This window comes from Alnus glutinosa, chromosome 1 (genome assembly GCF_958979055.1).
Source record: "Alnus glutinosa chromosome 1, dhAlnGlut1.1, whole genome shotgun sequence".
NCBI classification, from domain to species: Eukaryota; Viridiplantae; Streptophyta; class Magnoliopsida; order Fagales; family Betulaceae; genus Alnus; species Alnus glutinosa.
Window position 1 is genome coordinate 10,792,200 of NC_084886.1, and position 20,013 is coordinate 10,812,212.

Consider the following 20,013-nt stretch of genomic DNA (forward strand, 5'->3'; position numbering starts at 1 on the left):
AAAAAGATCACTCCTGCTAAGAAACATAAAATTAGAACAAGAAATAGAGCAGGCATAATACAAAATGGAGAGAGAGAGAGAGAATGAAGTTTTGTATTTTTCTTCCTTACAACTAAGCCAAAATATACTCCTTTATAGATCCAAAACAATCCCTATGTATTTGGAAATTCTAACTATAGGGGTAATTTAGTAATTCTGCAGATTTTCCCTGTAATTATTTGGTTGAGTCTTGCTTAGTTTGATTCTCGTTAGATTGGCTTTTCGTAGCTGGAGTTTGCGTCTAATAGTCTTTTGCTTTGCTTAGTTGGAGTTTTAATGTTTTCATAATTTTTCTTACTAGAAGTGATTTTATTAAGGCAATTATTTTTTTATAGGGTTAAACATACTTTAACCCCCTCAACTAATAGCCATTTTTTATAAAGTCTCACAAACTGACAGGTGTGACACTTTAAAAAAAAAAAAAAAAAACTAAAATCAAAATTTCTTGCAAATTCTTTCTGTACAAATCAAACCTTATTTTATGTATTATAATATTTAATCATTTTTTTTTTATAGATTCAATTTTTTTTTTAAAGAAAATAGGCGTATTTTTGAAAGAATGACAGAAAAGTGGCTTGATTACAAAAAAATGGTAGTTTTATGGGTCTAAGTGTCACACCTATTAGTTCGTGAGGCTTTATAAAAAATAGCTGTTAGTTGAATGAGCTAAAGTATATTTAACCATTTTTTTATATATTTGGAATTTATTAAAAAGCACACATGATATATACAAGAAAAACACCTAACCGGGAAAAAGAAAAAATATCAAGAAAATCATGAATAGAAGAAATGAAAGAAGTCAAAGGCAACCGTTCAATGGTAGAGGGTATTGAAGAAAAATGCATTTAATTCCAATGTATTCCGATGCCGCTCCATTTGCCATAGTTGATTGCAATGAAACACCCCAGATAAAGCAGAATATCTCACCATCCTCTTGAAACTTTAAAAGTAGGATCATTTCTTTCTCTCAAGATAGACCACATTAAGCAGAACAAAACCATCTTCCACACTATTTCATAATTAAAACTGCCAAATTGCCCTCTCCCATAGGCGAAGCGAGCTACCACTCGTCTAGACACGACCCAATCTAACCCAAAAAATTTAAAAATAGAATTCAATCAAGCACTAGCAATCTCACAGTGGAGTAAGAGATGATCAACAGATTCTCCAGTCATCTTGCATATGCACAACAATCTTTTTTTTTTTTTGATAAGTAATTGCAATTATATTAAAAAGCGCAAAGGGGCGCAACCCTTATACACGGGAAGTATACAAGAGAACCCCTAACAGGGATGAGCAGGGAATAAATTTAAAAATTCTACATAAGTAAAAGAACTCAAACTATGATGGGGCGCTATCCAAGAATATAAAGTATTGAGCAACCGCTTCCGAAGCTCCACCATAGATGTCTCTACATCTTCAAATAGCCTAGCATTCCGCTCCCTCCAAATACACCACAGCAAGCATAAAGGAGCTAACCGCCAAGCTTCAATAGCTAGAGCACCCCCAAACGCCGCCCCCCAACAACTCAGCAACTCCAACACCGTACGTGGCATAACCCACTCGACCCCAAATAAGGTAAGGACAAAGCTCCAAAGAGCCTGGGCTACCTCACAGTGAAGCAACAAATGATCAATAGACTCCCCACTCTTTTTACATAAACAACACCACTCAATTACTATCACCTTCCTCTTACGCAAGTTATCATGCGTCAAAATTTTGTCCAAAGCAGCTGACCAAACGAAGAAGGCCACCCTAGTTGGAGCCTTAACACGCCAAATATTCTTCCAAGGGAAACACGGGACAACAGGGCCACCTTTCCTAATAAGCTCTTTGTAGAAGGATCTCACCTCAAATAGACCTTTTCTAGAGGGATTCCACACTATCCTGTCACCCTCCCCATGCCGAGCCGAACTGGAGTATAGACGATCGAAGAAAGAAATGACCATATCCACCTCCCAATCCTGAATATGTCTCGTGAAGAGAACATTCCACTGAATAGCCCCATTATGAACCACCAAATTATCTTCTACCGTCGCATCTTTATTCCTTGCTATACTAAAAAGAGCTGGAAAGCATTGCTCCAAGGATCTATCCCCACACCACCTATCTTGCCAAAAGTTAATATTTGATCCATTCCCCAGTTCGAACCGAACAAAGTTACGAAATTCCTCCCACCCCCTCCTAATATGCTTCCATACACCTACTCCAAATGAACCCGAAGCCTCTTTCGAACACCACCCCCCCTTTAAACTCTCAAACTTGGCATCAATCACCAATCGCCATAAAGCCTCTCTCTCCCTACCATATCTCCACAACCACTTACCCAAGAGAGCTCGATTGAATTGGATGAAATTGTGAACTCCCAACCCACCTGTAGGCAAAGGTGTGCAAATCTTGTTCCAATTAACTAGATGAAATTTGGTCTCGTCACCAATGCCACCCCACAGAAAATCCTTACGAATTTTATCAAGACGATTAGCCACCCTCACTGGGATAGGAAACAATGATAAATAATAAATGGGGATGTTGGAGAGCGTACTATTAATAAGAGTCAACCGAGCACCCTTTGACAAGTACATCCGCTTCCACCCCGCCAACCTCCTTTCCATTTTTTCAATAACACCATTCCAAATAGAGGTGGACTTGTAAGGAGCACCCAACGGCAAACCCAAATAAGTCATAGGCAGAGAAGCAACCCGACAACCAAGAAGATTAGCCAGCCTTTCGACATCCTCTACTCCACCAATAGGGACGATTTCTGATTTCTCTAAATTAATTCTCAAGCCAGAAACTGCCTCAAAACATAAGAAAATACATCTCAGATGTCGAATCTGTTCTTCTTGAGCGCCACAAAAGATCAAAGTGTCATCCGCAAACAGCAGGTGATTCACAACTACGGCCTCGGAATCCCTGGAGCCCACTGAGAACCCAGTCAAATTACCCTGATCCAAAGCGGCAGTCAACATCCGACTCAAAGCCTCCATAACCACCACAAACAACAAAGGAGAAAGAGGATCTCCTTGTCGCAACCCACGAGAGCTACTAAAAAAACCGGCTGGGGTTCCATTTACAAGAATAGAAAATCTCACCGTAGATATACAAAAACGTATCCACTTCCTCCATCTTTCCCCCAAACCACATCTCTGCAACAAATAAAGCAAGAAATCCCAGTTCACATGGTCATAAGCCTTCTCCAAATCCAGCTTACACAGAAGTCCAGGTTCCCCCGAACGAATATGACTATCCACACATTCATTTGCAATAAGCACAGAGTCTAATATTTGCCTACCACCAATAAAAGCATTCTGAGTGTTGGAGATAATCTTGGCCACAACGGACTTAAATCTGTTTGCAAGAACCTTTGAAATAATCTTGTAGATCCCCCCAACCAAGCTAATAGGGCGAAAATCTCTCACATCCATGGCAGCAGTCTTCTTGGGAATCAAAGTGACAAAGGTAGCATTCAGACTCTTTTCAAACTTGCCTCGATCATGAAATTCTGCAAAAACATTCATAATGTCAGTTTTTAAAAATCCCCAACACTTTTGAAAGAAAGCCGCAGTGAATCCGTCAGGGCCCGGCGCCTTATCTCCATTCAAGTCCCTGATAACATCCCACACCTCCTTCTCCTCAAAAGCTCTTTCTAGCCAGGTGCTCTCCTCCTCATCAATGGATAAAAAAGAAAGGCCCTCCACCCTAGGCCGCCAGGAACAGTTCTCTGAGTACAGCTTACTGTAGAAGTTAACTAAATGCTCCTTAATCTCCGTAGGATTTCTTGAAATTATACCGTTAATATTCAAGGAATCCATATGATTGAATTTACGATGTGAGTTGGCCACCCTGTGAAAAAATTTTGTATTCTTATCCCCCTCCTTTAACCACAAAGCTCTAGACTTTTGCCTCCAGCTCATTTCCTCAAAAAGAAGGGTCTTCTCCATCTCTCTCGCCATATCCACCCTACGAATTTTTTCGTCCTCCTCAAGACAGCGACATTCTTCGATTAAATCCAGCTCTCGAATTCCCTCCAATAATTCTTTCTTCTTTTTCCCTAGATCACCAAACACTTCTTCATTCCATTTCCTCAAGTCAGCTTTCAAAGCCTTCAATTTATTGGCCAAAACGAAGCTTGGCAAACCAGAAAAATCATAGGACATCCACCATTTTTGAACCTGCTCAACAAAACCCTCGTATTTCAGCCACATGTTTTCAAACTTAAAATACCTGTTCCCTCCTCTATTTGTCCCACACTCCAATAACAAGGGAAAGTGATCAGAGAAAAGCCTTGTCAATCTCTTCTGAGACACATCAGGAAATCGTTCCTCCCACTCCGAAGAAATTAAAAATCTATCAATTCTAGACCAAATCAGATCTTCCTGACCATTAGACCAAGTAAACTGGCCATCCTCCAGGGGTAAGTCCACCAGACTATGTAAGGAAATGAAGTCTGAGAACTCTTCCATAGCTGCCGAGAAGCTAGCACCATTAGATCTCTCACTGGGAAAGCGAACCACATTAAAATCCCCCCCAATACACCAAGGCATCTCCCACCAACTCATCAATCCAGCTAACTCATCCCACAACACCCTCCTCTCCCTGTCATCATTCGGACCATAAACACCCCCAAACGCCCAAATTACATTATCACCAGTGTTGCGCAAGGAACAAGCAACAGAGTATCTACCTATACACTCCTCCACTTTCTCCACCACCCTTCTATCCCACATTAGCAAAATCCCACCCGATGCTCCGCTGGCACCTAAATAACACCAATCAACGTGAATACAGCCCCAAAGACTTTGCACCACCTCTCTAGAAATAACTGCCATCTTCGTCTCCACCAAGCAAACAATATCCGCCTTCCAAACCTTAAGAAGCCCTCTAATCTCCAATCTTTTCTCGATCGCATTAAGCCCTCTAACATTCCACGACAAAATTTTAGGCATCATAATAACGAGATGTGCCCCTACCCTTCTGTCTACCTCTCTCAGACTGAGCCCCTTTCTTCTCATAATTAACAGACCAAGTCAGCCTATTTAATTCTCTCTTCCCTTTCACCCCTTTAGTAGGCGTACACTTCGACTTGGAATCTGCCAAAAAGAGGTCTCTAGCCACTTCAATTTCCTCAAACAAAGCCAACAATCTGTCCTCAAAGTGACCACAAGAAAGCCCAATGGTTGGATAGTACCTCTTAATTCTTTCCAACACCCACCTAGGTGATACTCTCTGTCTGTCTGCATCTTCCACTGCCAGTGGAGCAATAACTAAGGGCTCAAAGCTCTGTAATTCCCCCTCATCGACTCTGATTTTTTCTTGCATCAGCAGTCCTTCATGAAAATGCTCAAGCAACATCGAAGAACAATCAAATTGAGCACACTTCTCATCCTCCACACATTCAACAGAAACCCCACTCTCCATAATGTCTCCTAATCCTTTCCAGAGGTCAATATCCATCGAAGGACCCCCTAAAGAAGCTTCTGAAACGATACCCTCTTCTCCTTCTACTTCGGAAAGCATCACCAACTCAAGACCACCTACTCCCTGCCTCTGAGACACTGGGTCCACACCAAACCCAGAGAAACCTATTCCAGCACTCGGCTGTGAAGTTCTCACCTGAGGAGTCACCAGCAAACCTCCACCTACTGCACCGCTATGATATCCCGCTTCATTAGGTTATTTGTAGTGAGTATCTTCCCAAATGTTGCCAACCAAGCAAAGAACGCCTCTCAGAGAAACTTCATTCCACCCAATACTCCTCCAAGGGAAATAAGTATTAGAAAGCACAAAGGAATGAAACTCATATATACAAGAGGTATACAGGAGAGATCCCCAATACGGGAAAAAAGAACAAAAGTCCAATAATTTAATAAAACTACAAAAGTAAGGACCATTATACGCCGCCATCCATGCATAAAGGGAATTGAACATAAAGAATTTTAGTTCAACTGCCAAAATCTCGCAATCTTCAAAGCTTTTGGCATTCCACATTCTCCACATACACCATATTAAACTCAAAAGAGCCATCCTCCACACTTCTAAAATATTACGGCTCCCCACTTTACCTTTCCAACTAGCCAACAACTCTATTACCTTTCTAGGCATAACCCACTCTACACCAAAAAGATGGAACAAAGCAACCCATCATTCTCTTGCCACCTCACAACGAAGCAAAAAATGATATATGAACTCTCCACACCTCTTGCACATACAACACCTGTCTACCACTATGACACTCTTCTTCCTCAAGTTATTCAAAATTAAAATCCTCCCTAGAGCCGCCGCCCACACAAAGAATGCCACTGTCGAAGGAGTCTTACCTCTCCAAATGGACAGCACATGATAAAAGGATCTTACTTCAACTGTCCGCCTTTTGGATGGGATCCAACATATTTTATCCTCATTGTCGTGTCTCAACTTGAAAGAATACAAAAGATCAAAGAAATAAATTACCAAATCCACCTCCCAACCATGCAACGGTATTCTAAATGATATATTGCATTGAAGATTTACATTAAAGAAACTGCATATGATCTGCCACCCACGCCTCCTTACATCTTGCAATACTAAATAATTTCGGAAAAGTAACATTTAGAGGTTGGTACCCACACCACAAATCATGCCAAAACCTTATCTTTGACCCATCTCCCACCTCATATTTAAGAGATCTAGAAAAGCATCCCCACCCCCTCCTAATATAATTCCACACCACCTCCTTAGAACAACAACTTTCCCTCGTGCTATCACATTTAGTTCCCACAACAACCACCCAAAAGAACCCGGTTAAATTGAATCAAATTTCTAACCCTCAAACCACCGGAAGGCATCGAAGAAAAAATCTTCAACCAACTAACTAAATAGAAATCAAACTAGTCACCAACTCCATCCTACAAAAAAATTCTTCAAGTCTTCCCATCCAGTTAGCCACACCAACAGAAATGGGGAAAAGGGCTAAATAATAAGTAGGCAAATTTGATACAGTGCTTTTAATCAAAATCAACCAACCACCCTTGGAGAAATAGAGCCTCTTCCCATCAACCAAACGATGTTCCACTTATACCATCCCAGATGGACTTAGCCTTATACAAAGCTCCCAAACGAAGACCCAAATAATCGGTAAAGAAGACACCCTACAACCAAGAATTTGAGCCAAACCTTCAACACCATCCTTTCCGACAAGAACTAACTCTGATTTAGATAAATTAATCTTCAACCCCGAAACTGCTTCAAAACATAAAAAAATAAAAAATAAAAAATAAAAAAGGCAACGAAAATGGCAGATATGTTCATGATTTGCCTTATAAAATATCAAAGTGTCATATTCAAACAAAAGATGAGGCACTAGAAGCTCCTCGTCATTCCTCAACCCCACTGAAAAACCTGATAAAAGCCCACTATCCACAATGGCTGACATTATCCTACTTAAAGGTTACATAGGTTTAAATAGAAGAAACCTATAGACTAATATGGAAAGAAATAAAGACAATATTACAATCAGAATAACTTAAGGAGAAGAAAATCATAACATGTCAGTAGTTTCCATCCTCAACAGATAGACCATCAAAGGCTCGCTTTCCTTCAAATCCTTTTCAGAATATGGCACTACCTCCATAGACGAAGGTTTTGCATCCCCACGGGGACGAAATAGACTTGTTCAAACCAATTCCTTTCAAAGAGGATGCCACACCATATGAAGTTCCTAACCTTCTTTGCTACAATCCCCAATACCATTCTTGAAAGGAACAAGGGGTGTCCCAGAAAAACAGCCCAAAGAAGACAATCTATCCCCTTCTCCAATTCTCTAATATCATGAGCCCATTTTAGAGCCTTAGGAACACCCACCTTATATGTCACATCAGAGCAAAGAATTGCCCTCTCTGTTAAGTAACTCCCTAAGGACTTATCCATTTCCATCGACCCATTCACCTGCAACCTTAATTTGGCAATCCCAACCCCTTACCCATCATCTACAAAGAAGCTTGAAATAACACCCATTTCTAAGGACCCAACTTCCCTTTGACTAACATCTTCATCTGCGGCTTCTACTACCCATCGGCTCTTTCTGCATAATGCCCCGAATTTCCCACATCTGCGAAAAGGTTGAGATATCTAATGAACCACCTGTGCTAGAAGGCCATCAATGAAGCCTGATGTAAGCCCATAAACTTTTTTTTTTTTCTGATTAGTAAATTAAGTCTTATTGATAGCGTAAGGCGCTTCTAAAGTAAACCGGAAATATACAAAATGAATCACCTAATTAGAAAGAAAAAACGAACAAGGAAATCAACATAACTAAGCGACAGTGGGGACAAAAAAGCTACCGTCCAAAGATACAAAGTATGAAAAAATGAAGCTAAAATATCCTCCATGGAACTCTCCAAATCCTCGAAACATCTATAATTTCTTTCTTTCCAAACAAACCAAAAAATGTAGATCGGCACCATCTTCCAAATCATAACACTCATCGGCCTTCCAGATTTTCACCAATAAGTAAACAAGTCGATAACTCTTCTAGGCATAACCCAAGACAAGCCAAATCAAGTAAAGAGAGCATTCCACAGACACGAAGCCACATCGCAGTGAAGTAGAATGTGGTCCACTGATTCCCCATTTCTCTTGCCCAAGCAACATTTGCCCACTATAATAACATGCCTCTTCCTGAGATTATCCACTGTAAGGATCTTGCCAAGGGGAGACCCACCAAAGCCTATCTTTACGACATCTACTCACAATGCCTGAATGCAACACCTGGAGGAAAGAAGCAAAGACATCCATTTCTCAATCATGCGCTTCTCTAACAAAGCTTACGTTCCACTGAGTGGAACCGCCCAAAAGTCCATATTATCCGCAATAGAGGCATCATTCGCACGAGTAATACCAAATAGAACAAGAAAAGCTTCATTCAAAACCGTATCTCCGCACCACAGATCATGCCAAAATTTTGTCATAACCCTATCCCCCACCTCAAATATAGCAAAACTAGAGAATGTCTCCCACCCTTTCCTGATGTTCTTCCACAACCCCACCCCAAAGGCACCTACAAGCTCTAAGGAGCACCACCCACCTCACAAACTGCCAAACTTGGAGTCCACCAAAGAATATTTTCAATCATAAAGGCGCCCCTAAGCATATTGAAAGTATACAAAAATGACACCAAAATAGGAAAAAAGAGAGGAGAGAAAAAACACCCGCAAAACCCAATACAGGAGGAAACCCAAACACTTCAACATAACCAGCCCACAAAACCCAGAGATCATTCAATCCTCTTAAATTTGTTGATATTTTGTGCCAAAGCAAAAATTTCAGTCCTAATAGAATGTGAACGCTAAATCCTTCAATTTCCAATCAAATATTTTTTTTATGCTTTCGTAAACTTCAATTTCCACTCAACAACGTTATTAGAAGGGATGCATTTTTCTTTAGTTTGTAATTGATAAATATGAATGGAATGAGTAGCGCATGAGGGTAGGGGGTGCCACGTGAGGGTCGGTGTGGAGGTCAAGCATAAGAATTCTGTTCGTCAAGTTAGTTTCTAGTACTAGTAAAATCTTGGTGGAGAGATGGGTTACTTAGGTTTCTGTGATGTAGACTCTAAGTCCTTTGAATTTTGGTTTGATGTTAGTGGTGGAGTGCGACTAGCCGAGAGGAGTAGAAGCATTTTTCAGGCGGTCGTCCTTGGGTGGCCAAGCATAGTATGGTTGATGAAAGCAATGGAGAGATTCACAAAGGGTGATGAGTCCAGTGAGAATTGGCAAACCTTTCGTCAAGGAAGTATCGCTTATGTGGTGTTGCGAAGCAAAAACAAGCATGCTCATTATATTGAGTTGGTGAGTTCGAGTTCTACCGGGATTCTAGCAAAAAACACCGAGAAGTAGACAAAGGTTGCTGAGGAGATGATTGAGGGAGAATTCCTAGCCGAGGAGATAGAAAAAGGAAGTGTTAACACGTGATGGGGGTCCAACAGGGGGTATAGAGGTCGGAGGATGTAGGTCAATACTAGACAACTTTGTAATAGAGGCAGGACAGTTTGGGGTCCCCTTAGAACATGTCGTAGGGGTGATGAGGAAATTTGGGGGATATTCAAAGAATGCCGATGTTCATGGTGGAGTTTTGACGCTGGTGCCAAAAAGCGTCAGCTTGACAGACTCGTCTTAGTTTGAAATAAGATGTGTTGAAGGGAGGAAGGGAGATGGTTGTCCTGGGGGTGAAATTGAAGACCAGCAATTGTCTGGCCAGATGGGAGAAATATTTTCTATGGAGGTGAATGTTGTTGAAGATGAAGCCCTCTTACAAGATGTGGTTGATGGAGAGAGGGAAGAATTGGAGGACAATGGCCCATTATCTGTTGTACCTTTGGAAATGAGTGCGGGCAAGGAGCCCAGTTCTAATGTGTCTCTTAGATGGGTGGTTGAGCGGGTGAAGGGTTTTTATAAAGTAGTAGGTTTGTCATGTGATCTGTTTAAGGATAAATTGATGTCACTGTTTGAAGAAATTGAAGCTACATGGGATCAAACAATAGCTGAAACTATGACTATGGCTACTGCAGCATCAGGGATGAAAGGCCAACGGGAGAGAAAGCTTTCGCACTTGGATTGTTCCATCAATTATGATAAGGGGGATCACTCAAATAGAAGGAGAGGAAAGGGTAGGAACTATTCTTGTTTTAATGAAGCCTAAAATAGTAACATGGAATGTAAGAGGGCTCAATGAGCTAAATAAAATATCACGAATTAAAGGGCACCTCAGAGAGTGGAAGGTAGATTCTGTGGTGCTTATTGGAGACAAAAATGGAAGCCATTACTAGGGCGGTAGTCCGAAGTTTATGGGGATGTCAACATGTGGACCAGTGTTATATAGGGGACACGTGGGGCCTCAGGTGGGATTTTGATTGTGGGATAGAAGGGTCGTGGAGAAAATTGATGAGTGTGTGTGGGAAGATATGCTATTGCTTATTCTTTGCGCAACGCCGATAACAATTTTATGTGGGCATTTGGGGGGGTATATGGGCCTAATGATGATGGGGAAAGGAGTGTTTTGTGTGATGAGATGGCTGGTTTGATGAGCTGGTAGGATATGTTGTGGTGTTTTGGAGGAGATTTCAATGTGGTGAGGTTTCCTAATGGGAGATCGGGTGCGACTAGATTTTCTGCAGCGATGGAGGAGTTTTCGGAGGTCAGTTTACTTGGTCCAATAACCATTTTTGGTCTAAAATTGATAGATTTCTATTATCTCCGGAGTGGAAAGAACATTACCCAGAGGTGTCACAACGAAGATTGTCTAGAATCTTATCTGATCATTTTCCTTACTATTGGATTGTGGGACGCAAAGAGAAGGGAACATATATTTTAAATTTGAAAATGTGGCTAAAATCTAACGGATTTGTGGAACAAGTACAACGTTGGTGGGAGACGTATGAATTTTATGGCCTGCGGAGTTATGTTTTGGCAAACAAGTTGAAAGCTTTAAAGGTGGATTTGAAGAAATGGAATGCGGAGTTGTTCGGTGATGTGGGGAAGAAGGAGTTATTGGAGGGTATTTGAGAATTTGAGTGTATTGATGAAGGTCAGGGGGTAGTGGAGGAGGAACGAGTGTAGAAGACAGACATGATTAAGGAGCTGGAAAAAAAACACTCCTCTTTGAGAAGGTAAATTGGAGACAGAAATCACCGGCTTTGTGGTTGAAGGAAGGGGACAACACAAAAATTTTCCATAGGGTGGCCAATTCGCATTGTAGATACAATCATGTGGGAGCATTGAGAATAAATAGGGCTATGTCTAGCGATCCTGTGGCAATCAAGGAGCATATTGTACATTACTACGAGAAATTGTATACCGAGCAGAGTACGTGGTGGCCTATGGTGGATGGGCTCTCTTTCTCGTCCATTGACGCAGAGGAAAGTATTTGGCTAGAACGAGAATTTGAAGAGCAAAGGTGTGGGAGGTGGTGCAGGATCTAAATGGTGATAAGGCGCCGGGTCCCGATGGGTTCACTATGACTTTCTTTCAAAAGTGTTGGGTTGTATTGAAACAAGATTTTTTTTTTTTATATAAGTAAGAGAAATTCATTAAAACGCAAAAAGCAATCAAGTACAAGGTAGTATACAAGAACGGCTACTAAGAAGAAGAAGAAGAAAACAAGACAAGAAAATCATTAAAACTAATCACTAAAAGGGCAAGGAACGCAGTCGTCCAAGTGTATAAAGAATAAAAGAAAAAAGAAATGAGCTCCTCAATGGTTCTTTCTTTGTCCTCGAACTATCTATCGTTGTGTTCCCACCACAGGCACCATATAAGGCAACAAGGAACCATCTTCCACACAGTTTGTTCCCCTATTTCAAAAGGTGGTTTGGGCATCAGGAATTTGAGGATCTTCAATCAAGCTTTGTTAGGGAAGTAGTTGTGGCGTTTTGGGCATGAGAGAAAGGCTCTGTGGAGATCAGTTGTGGATGCAAAGTATGGTTCTAAGTGGGCTGGTTGGTGTTCCTTAGACCCCCATGGGTCTCATGGAGTGGGGCTATGGAAGAACATTAGGAGGGGGTGGAGTCTGTTTAGTAGCCATACTAGATTTATTTTGGGCAATGGATCTTGGATCAAATTCTGGGATGACGTATGGTGCGGAGAGATGCCCCTCAAGGAAGATTTCTCAAGTTTGCATGACATAGCTTCCGACAAGAATTCGTTCGTGGCAGCTCATTTGATTCTGGAGAGCGGATCTTTTCAGTGGGGTGTCAGATTTATTTGAGCAGCATACGATTAGGAGGTGGACGTCTTGACTTCTTTCTTTCCATAAGGCTCTTGCCTTTAAGGAGACAAGTCATTTCCCCTAAAAAAGTATTTGGCGTACCAAGGTTCCCTTAAAAGTGGCTTTTTTCGCTTGAGCGTAACGCTAGGGAAGATCCTTACTTTGGACAATATCAGAAAGAGGCGGGTCATTGTGATTGATAGATGTTGTATGTGCACAAAGAATGGGGAGTCTGTTGATCATCTTCTTCTTCATTGTGATGCCGCTTGCATTCTTTGGAATGCCATCTTTAGCCGCTTTAGTCTTTTTTGGGTTATGCATGTATTTTCAAAATTCCATAATAGATGCCAGTTTGAGAAGAGCTTTAATGCAACATTTGTTTCCCTGATTCCTAAGAAGGCAAACGATGTGGATGTAAAGGATTTCAGGCCGATAAATTTGGTGGGAGGGGTCTATAAACTCTCACCAAAACCACACCTCTAAAGCATGTAGAGCAAGAAGTCCCAATTAACATGATCATACGCTTTCTCCAAATCCAATTTACACAACAATCCAGCCTCCCCCAACCGCATTCGGCTATCCAAGCATTCATTAATTATGAGAACTGAATCCAATATTTGTTGTCCTCCAATGAAAGCATTCTGAGAGCTAGAAATAACTTTTCCCAACAATGATTTGAACCTATTACAAAGGACCTTAGAAATGAGTTTATAGACCCCTCCCACCAAGCTAATAGGCCTGAAATCCTTCACATCCATAGCGTCTGCCTTAGGAATTAGGGAAACAAATGTTGCATTAAAGCTCTTCTCAAATTGGCGTCTATTATGGAATTCTGAGAACACGGCCATAATATCTTGTTTCAAAACCCCCCAACACTTGAAAGAAAGCCATAGTGAACCCATCCGGACCCATGCCTTATCACCATTCAGATCCCGCACCGCCTCCCACACCTCCTGCTCCTCAAATTCTCGTTCTAGCCAGATACTTTCCTCCGCAACAATGGATGAGAAAGAGAGCCCATCCACCCTAGGTCGCCATGTACTCTGCTCGGTATACAATTTTTCGTAGTATTGTACAATATGCTCCTTGATTTCCTTGTGGGCTTAGGCAAGGTGATCCGCTATCTCCTTTTGTTGTTTGTGGTGGCTATGGAATCATTAAGCCGAATGTTAAATGCAACTATGCTCCAAGGTTTGTTGACAGGTTTTTCTATGGGAACCAGGGATAATGAAGAATTAACGGTAAATCATTTGCTGTTTGTGGATGATACTTTAATTTTTTTGTGGTGCACAGGCAGAACATGTTCAAAATTTGAGATGTATTTTCTTATGTTTTGTGGCCGCTTCAGGGTTGAGGATCAATTTAGGTACATCAGAAATTGTTCCTATAGGCGCAATGGAAAATGTTGATTATTTGGCTCATATTCTTGGGCATCGAGTTGCGTCGCTACCATTGACTTATTTGGGTTTGTCCTTGGGAGTGTCTTTTAAATCTATTTCTATTTGAATTGAGTTATTGAGAAAGTGGAACGCTGGTTAGCTAGTTGGAAGAAACTATATTTATCTAAGGGTGGTCGGGTGACTTTGATTAAAAGTACTTTTTCTAGCATTCCTACATATTATTTATCGTTGTTCCCCATTCCTGTGAGTGTGGCTAAGAGATTGGAGAGACTTCAACGGGAGTTTTTGTGGAGTGGCATTGGGATGGGGTAAAATTTCACTTAGTAAACTGGCATAGAATTTGTACTCCAATTAAGGAATGTGGTTTGGGAGTTCGAAATGTGATTCAATTTAATAAAGTTTTATTAGAGAAGTGGATGAGGAGGATTGTTTCGAAACGCGAGGCTTTGTGGAGATCGGTGATTAAAGTTAAGTATGGTAGTGTAAGGGGTGGCTGGTGTTCTTTACTGGCGGTGGGGTCGTATGGTGTGTGTGTGTGTGTGTGTGTGTGTATGGAAGTATATTCGAAGGGAGTGGGATACTTTTTCTAAGTTTGTGCGATTGAAGGTGGGAGATGGGTATCATGTTCGATTTTGGCATGATATGTGGTGCGGAGATAGGCCGCTCAAGCTTTGTTATCCAGTTTTGTTCAGTTTCGCTCCTTTTCAAGACGCTTGGGTGGTAGATAATTTGTTTGTGGTAGATGGAGTTGCTCATTGGAATGTTTTCTTTACACATTATGCTCGGGATTGGGAGGTGGGCATGGTTCTTTCCTTTTATGAGCGTTTGTATTCCAATCAGATTCAGCATGGAGCGGTTGACAAGTTGGTGTGGAATCTCTCTAAGAGGGGGATCTTTCAAGTGAAGACTTTATATAGAGCCTTAGCTAGTCAAGAGGTTGTCTCTTTTCCTTGGAATAGTATTTGGCGTATTAAGGCTCCGAAGCGGGTGTCATTTTTTGTGTGGACAGCTGCATTAGGAAAGATCTTGACACATGACAACTTACGTAGACGTCATATAGTGGTAGTTGAGTGGTGCTATATGTGCAAGAAGAATGGGGAATCTATTGATCACCTTTTACTTCACTGTGATTTGGCATGGGCTGTTTTGAAGTTTTTTCTATAGCTTGTTCGGGGTGGATTGGGTCATGCCAAGAAGAGTGCTGGATTTGTTGAGTGGTTGGGGCACTTCACTAGGTCGTGGTCAAGTTCAACGAATTTTGAAGCAGGTTCCCTTGTGTGTTATGTGGGGTCTTAGGTGTGCGAGGAATGCAAGGCTATTTGATAATGTGGAATTACCGGTTTTGGACATTGTGTCTAAATGTGCTTAATACGCTATTTGTATGGGTCTCGGCTCATAGCCCGAGTTGTCTTATGTTTGCTAAGAGGGTTACGGTTGCAAAGCCGCCAGCGGAGAAGGTGGCAAAGCCTCATACAATGAAGAAGTCAGAGACGCCAGTGAATCAAGGCCTTTTTAGGAAGGGTTTCTCAACCTTCCCCCGATAGTTTTAATCCTTCCCGCGTCGCATCTGGAGGTCAACAATGGCGGGGTGGTAGGTCCTTCCTTCCCTCCAAGTGGTGCTTAAATGGTTTCTCCCAATCCCGAAATTGGCCAATTGGTTTTGATCATAACAGGAAGATTGTGGTGTGGGAGGAAGAAGAAGATAATTATTGGAATGGATTGCCCTTAGATTGGGTGATGGATAGGGATTTTGGGGATGAGGTCATGGCTATTCGGGATGCCATGGAAGAGAAATTCAAGTTGATTGCACACCAAAAGTCTAAAGGAAAAAAAAAGCTTCTGAATTTGCGTAGCTCTATCAATTATGGCGCCGCAAAAAATCCCTCTAGGCGTAGGAAAGGCAAGACACACATGTTGTAGCCTGGTTGTGCCTTGGCGGGGACTGAATAGTCTTGTTCTTAATTGGGTCCTTTTGTAGTTGGTTTTCAGTTTTTTCGTTTTCTGAGGCCTTGGTGTTGTGGGTTTTTGCGGGTTAGCTTTGGTTATTCTTGTGTACTTAGAAGCGCCTTACGCTTTCTTTAATAAAGTTTTCTTACTTATAAAAAAAATAAAAAATAAAAAATGGCCCCCCCTCTTTTCCCTTTTTTTAATTGTTTAATTTTGAGGTATTATATGTAAATTTTTTTTGATAGGTATAAAAGAAGATTATAAAGTTTGGGTATTTGAGTCTTTTAACAAAGTTGACTAACAGAATAAGGGTTGTGGTATGTAAATGGTAGTTCAATGCCCTCTTCTGGTGAGAGAGTCGGTTCATAGGGGTATATTGACAATGGTAATTACTCCTAAAAATTTAGAATACTATGTAATAGGATTCTTAAAAGTTTTGAACCTTCAGAACTGTTGTGAAATCATTGTAAAGAGGCCAATGTACACATAAATCATACAAAGCAAAATAAAATTCAACATCAGATAAACAATATGAAGCAGTGGACAGATGGGAAGTATAATCTATAGCATGAGAATGAAAATACCTGAGGCACAGTATGTTGACAACATGCCTCCTTCCAGTACGTAGTGAACATTCTCATAGTGTCATCAACAATTGCAAGATCAGCTCCAATCATATTGTTAGCCTTCTTAGTCTTGTTGGAATTACCTAGATTTTTAGATTTCTCTTTCTTTGGAAGTGATACACTCATATGATTGCTTGGGCTGCCACTAGGAGAAGGGTACCCACACATTTCACCACACGTCTCTTCAAATTCATATGGGAAAGGACAGCTACTAACTTGGTCAGAACTTTTAACTTCTTGTGATGGCAACTTAAAATGGCAGTCTGTAGCATTGTCAATCCTTTCATCTTCAGAAGTACAATCATCATCCAACTGCTTCTTCAGCGACGAAAAAAGAGGGTCTTCCCTGTATTTCTCTTGAGATTCTGATTTCAATGCTTCTACAGATTTCTTCAATGTGACCTTCTCCAAGTTCATCCCTTTTCCGATAACAGAAATATGCATCCTATGATCATAAAGTTTTGCAATTTCAATTAAAAAAACATAACTTATGTCAATTTGCATGGTAAGAGCCAGTGAAGACATCAGATGTCCTGAATACAAAAGACAACTACATTGCCTAGGCCCTCAAGATTAAAATCACCAAAAGGAATGACATTTTCATCCACTTCCATGTGCAAAGTCTAAAGGAACCATCAAAAAGCAAGCTTAACTAGTTTTGAAACATAAATAGGTACAATAATCAACTTTTCAAGAAAGATCAAAAACTGTCTGCATGGTGTAAAGTGGACACAATATCTATTCATTCCTTTATTACAAATGGCTTATATCTATAGGTATGCACCCAATAAGCAAAAGTTAAGAGTACTTATCAGAGGAACACAATCAACAAGTATGACTTACATTACAAATAAGGAAGCGAATTAAGTAAAAACACATCTTCCCTATAAATGCCATAAACAAGGAGAACATTAAAGGGGGGGACACATTAGCCAACAGGAGATAACTAAGGCCAAAGTCAGGTTCTGGTCCATAATGCCAAATTTTTTTGGTAAGTACTAATTTACTGTAAAGAAAACCAGGCAAAGCCGTCGTACACGAAATGTATATAAGAGTGACAACCACACTAAAGGCGACTAAAATCTAAAAAGTTAACAAGATCTAAAAGATTTAAAAAGGAGAAAGAAGGAAAATAGACTACAACCCAATCTAAGAGGGATCTCAAAAAGGATGATTTTAAAGAAAGCATATCATGGGTCTCACAATGCTCGAAGTGGCGCCAATCCTTTCTTTCCAAGTGATCCACCTTAAGAACGAAGAAATAACTTTCTAGATAGCCTCTTTGGAATGTCTACGCCCTTGACTCTTCCAACAATGTAGCAACTCTAGAATGTTGCTAGGAATAGTCCACGAAACACCGAATAATTGAGAACCATGTAACAAAGATTCCTGGTGTACGCACAATGGATGAGGAGGCAATTCACGGTCTCCCCATTCTTTTTCCATTAGACAACACCAATTGACTAGCGTAAAACCACACCTTCCAAGATTGTCAACCATGAGGACTCTACCCAAAATTGCCGTCCATATAAATAAAATTATACGGGACGGAGCCTTCACCTTCCAAACATTTTTCCAAGAAAAAGGGCAAGGTGTGACTAGCTGGAGTCCACAGCATTCAATCCGTCTCCCTTGGATGAGTTCTCGAAGAATATAACAAATTGAGAAAAAGAGTCTAAAGATTCTAGCTCCCAATCTTGAACTGCCCTCGTAAAACTCGAATTCCAATGGAAAGAAATTTTGGAGGAATTCAAGTAATCTGATATCACAATCTCTTTTTCACGAGCTATCAAATAAAGGTATGGGAAAATAGTCTTGAGAGCAGCTTTTCCGCACCAAACGTCATGCCAAAAGTGAATGCGGGGACCCATCCCCAACCTTGAAGGAGACAAAGTTGGAGAATCCTCCCAACCATTCCTTATATTCCTCCAAAGACACACCTTGCAGGGCCCTCAAGCTTCCTCCAAACACCAACCACCTCTTTGAACCCCATATTTCCCATCAATCATCTGTCTCCAAAGACTCTTGCACGTATTGCCAAAGCCAGTTACCGTGTAAAGCTTTGATGAACAACATAAGATTTTTAACTCCCAAGCCTCCTTTAAAAACTGAAAGTAGATGGTCTTCCAGTTCAACAAATGAAACTTAGGCTCACCACCCATTACAACCCAATGAAAATCTCTTTAAAGACATTCCAATCTCCTAGCAATACCGGCTAGCAAAGGAAAAAATGGACAAAAAGAATGTAGATAAACTAGATAACGTACTCTTGATTAGAGTTAGGCGACATCCCCAGACAAGTAAATCTTCTACCAAGTAGCCAATCTCTTTTACTTATAAGGCCAAAATAAAAATAAAAAAATAAAAAGAAAAGAAAAGGAAAACTATATTTACCCCCTCTAACTACTACCCTATTTGCAATGTCCCCCAATGTTTTATTTTTTTGCAATGTCCCCCTCAATCTAACATCGGGGTTGTAATGTCCCACTTTCGCGACCAAAAATATCAAAAATACTCTACATAATTTTATTTAAAAAAAAAAAAAGAAGTAGCAAAACAAAACAAAAACAGAAACAAAAATTTACAATAAATTTCAAAAATTTTAAAAGAATAAATAGAAAACAAAAGCAAAAAATTTGGAGGGAAAAACCAAAACAAAACAGAAGCTAAAAAGGAGCATTTTTTTTTTTATTTTGAGTGCAGAAAGGGGACATTGCAACCCCATTGGTAGATTTGGAGGGACATTGCAAAAATTGAAACATTTTGCAGTCATTGCAAAAAGGTTGGTAGTTAGAGGGGATAAATGTAGTTTCCCAAAAAACAAACTAATGTTTAGTTGAAAGAGAAGAAAAAATGGAGAAAGAAGACGAGGTAAATATGATCTTATTCTCCTTGATGATTCATCGATACAATTACATGCATTTATATAGAAGAGGGATACATTCTAATATGAAAATATAGTTAATGAGAATTATATGGAAATAAAATCAGATCACCTGCACATCTTGAACACTCCCCTTCAAGCTAAAGTGAAGATGTTCGCCCTTTGCAAGGGATCCAAAAGATTTTATCCTAACCACGTCATCTCAACCTAAGAGAGTACAAAGATTAAAGAACAAAGTGACCAACTCCACCTCCCAATCATGCACCTGTCTAGTAAAATTAATATTCCACTATAGTCATTAGAAAACTGTACATGATTAGCCACCAAAGCCTCTTTAAAGTGAGCAATACTAAACAACTCTGGAAAAGTTGCCGTCAAA

General features: G+C 40.4%; 1 protein-coding gene across 3 annotated transcripts in view; it reads right to left on the reverse strand.

Annotated features, from left to right (window-relative positions):
- The window catches only part of LOC133872069 (protein NO VEIN-like), an 84,689-nt gene that overhangs the window by 55,572 nt on the left and 9,104 nt on the right, over positions 1 to 20,013 (reverse strand). For all 3 annotated transcript variants that reach the window (XM_062309597.1, XM_062309590.1, XM_062309582.1), the window contains exon 3: positions 16,709 to 17,195. In XM_062309597.1, coding sequence (XP_062165581.1) covers positions 16,709 to 17,195 — 487 coding nt within the window. The remainder of the gene's footprint in view (positions 1 to 16,708; positions 17,196 to 20,013) is intronic.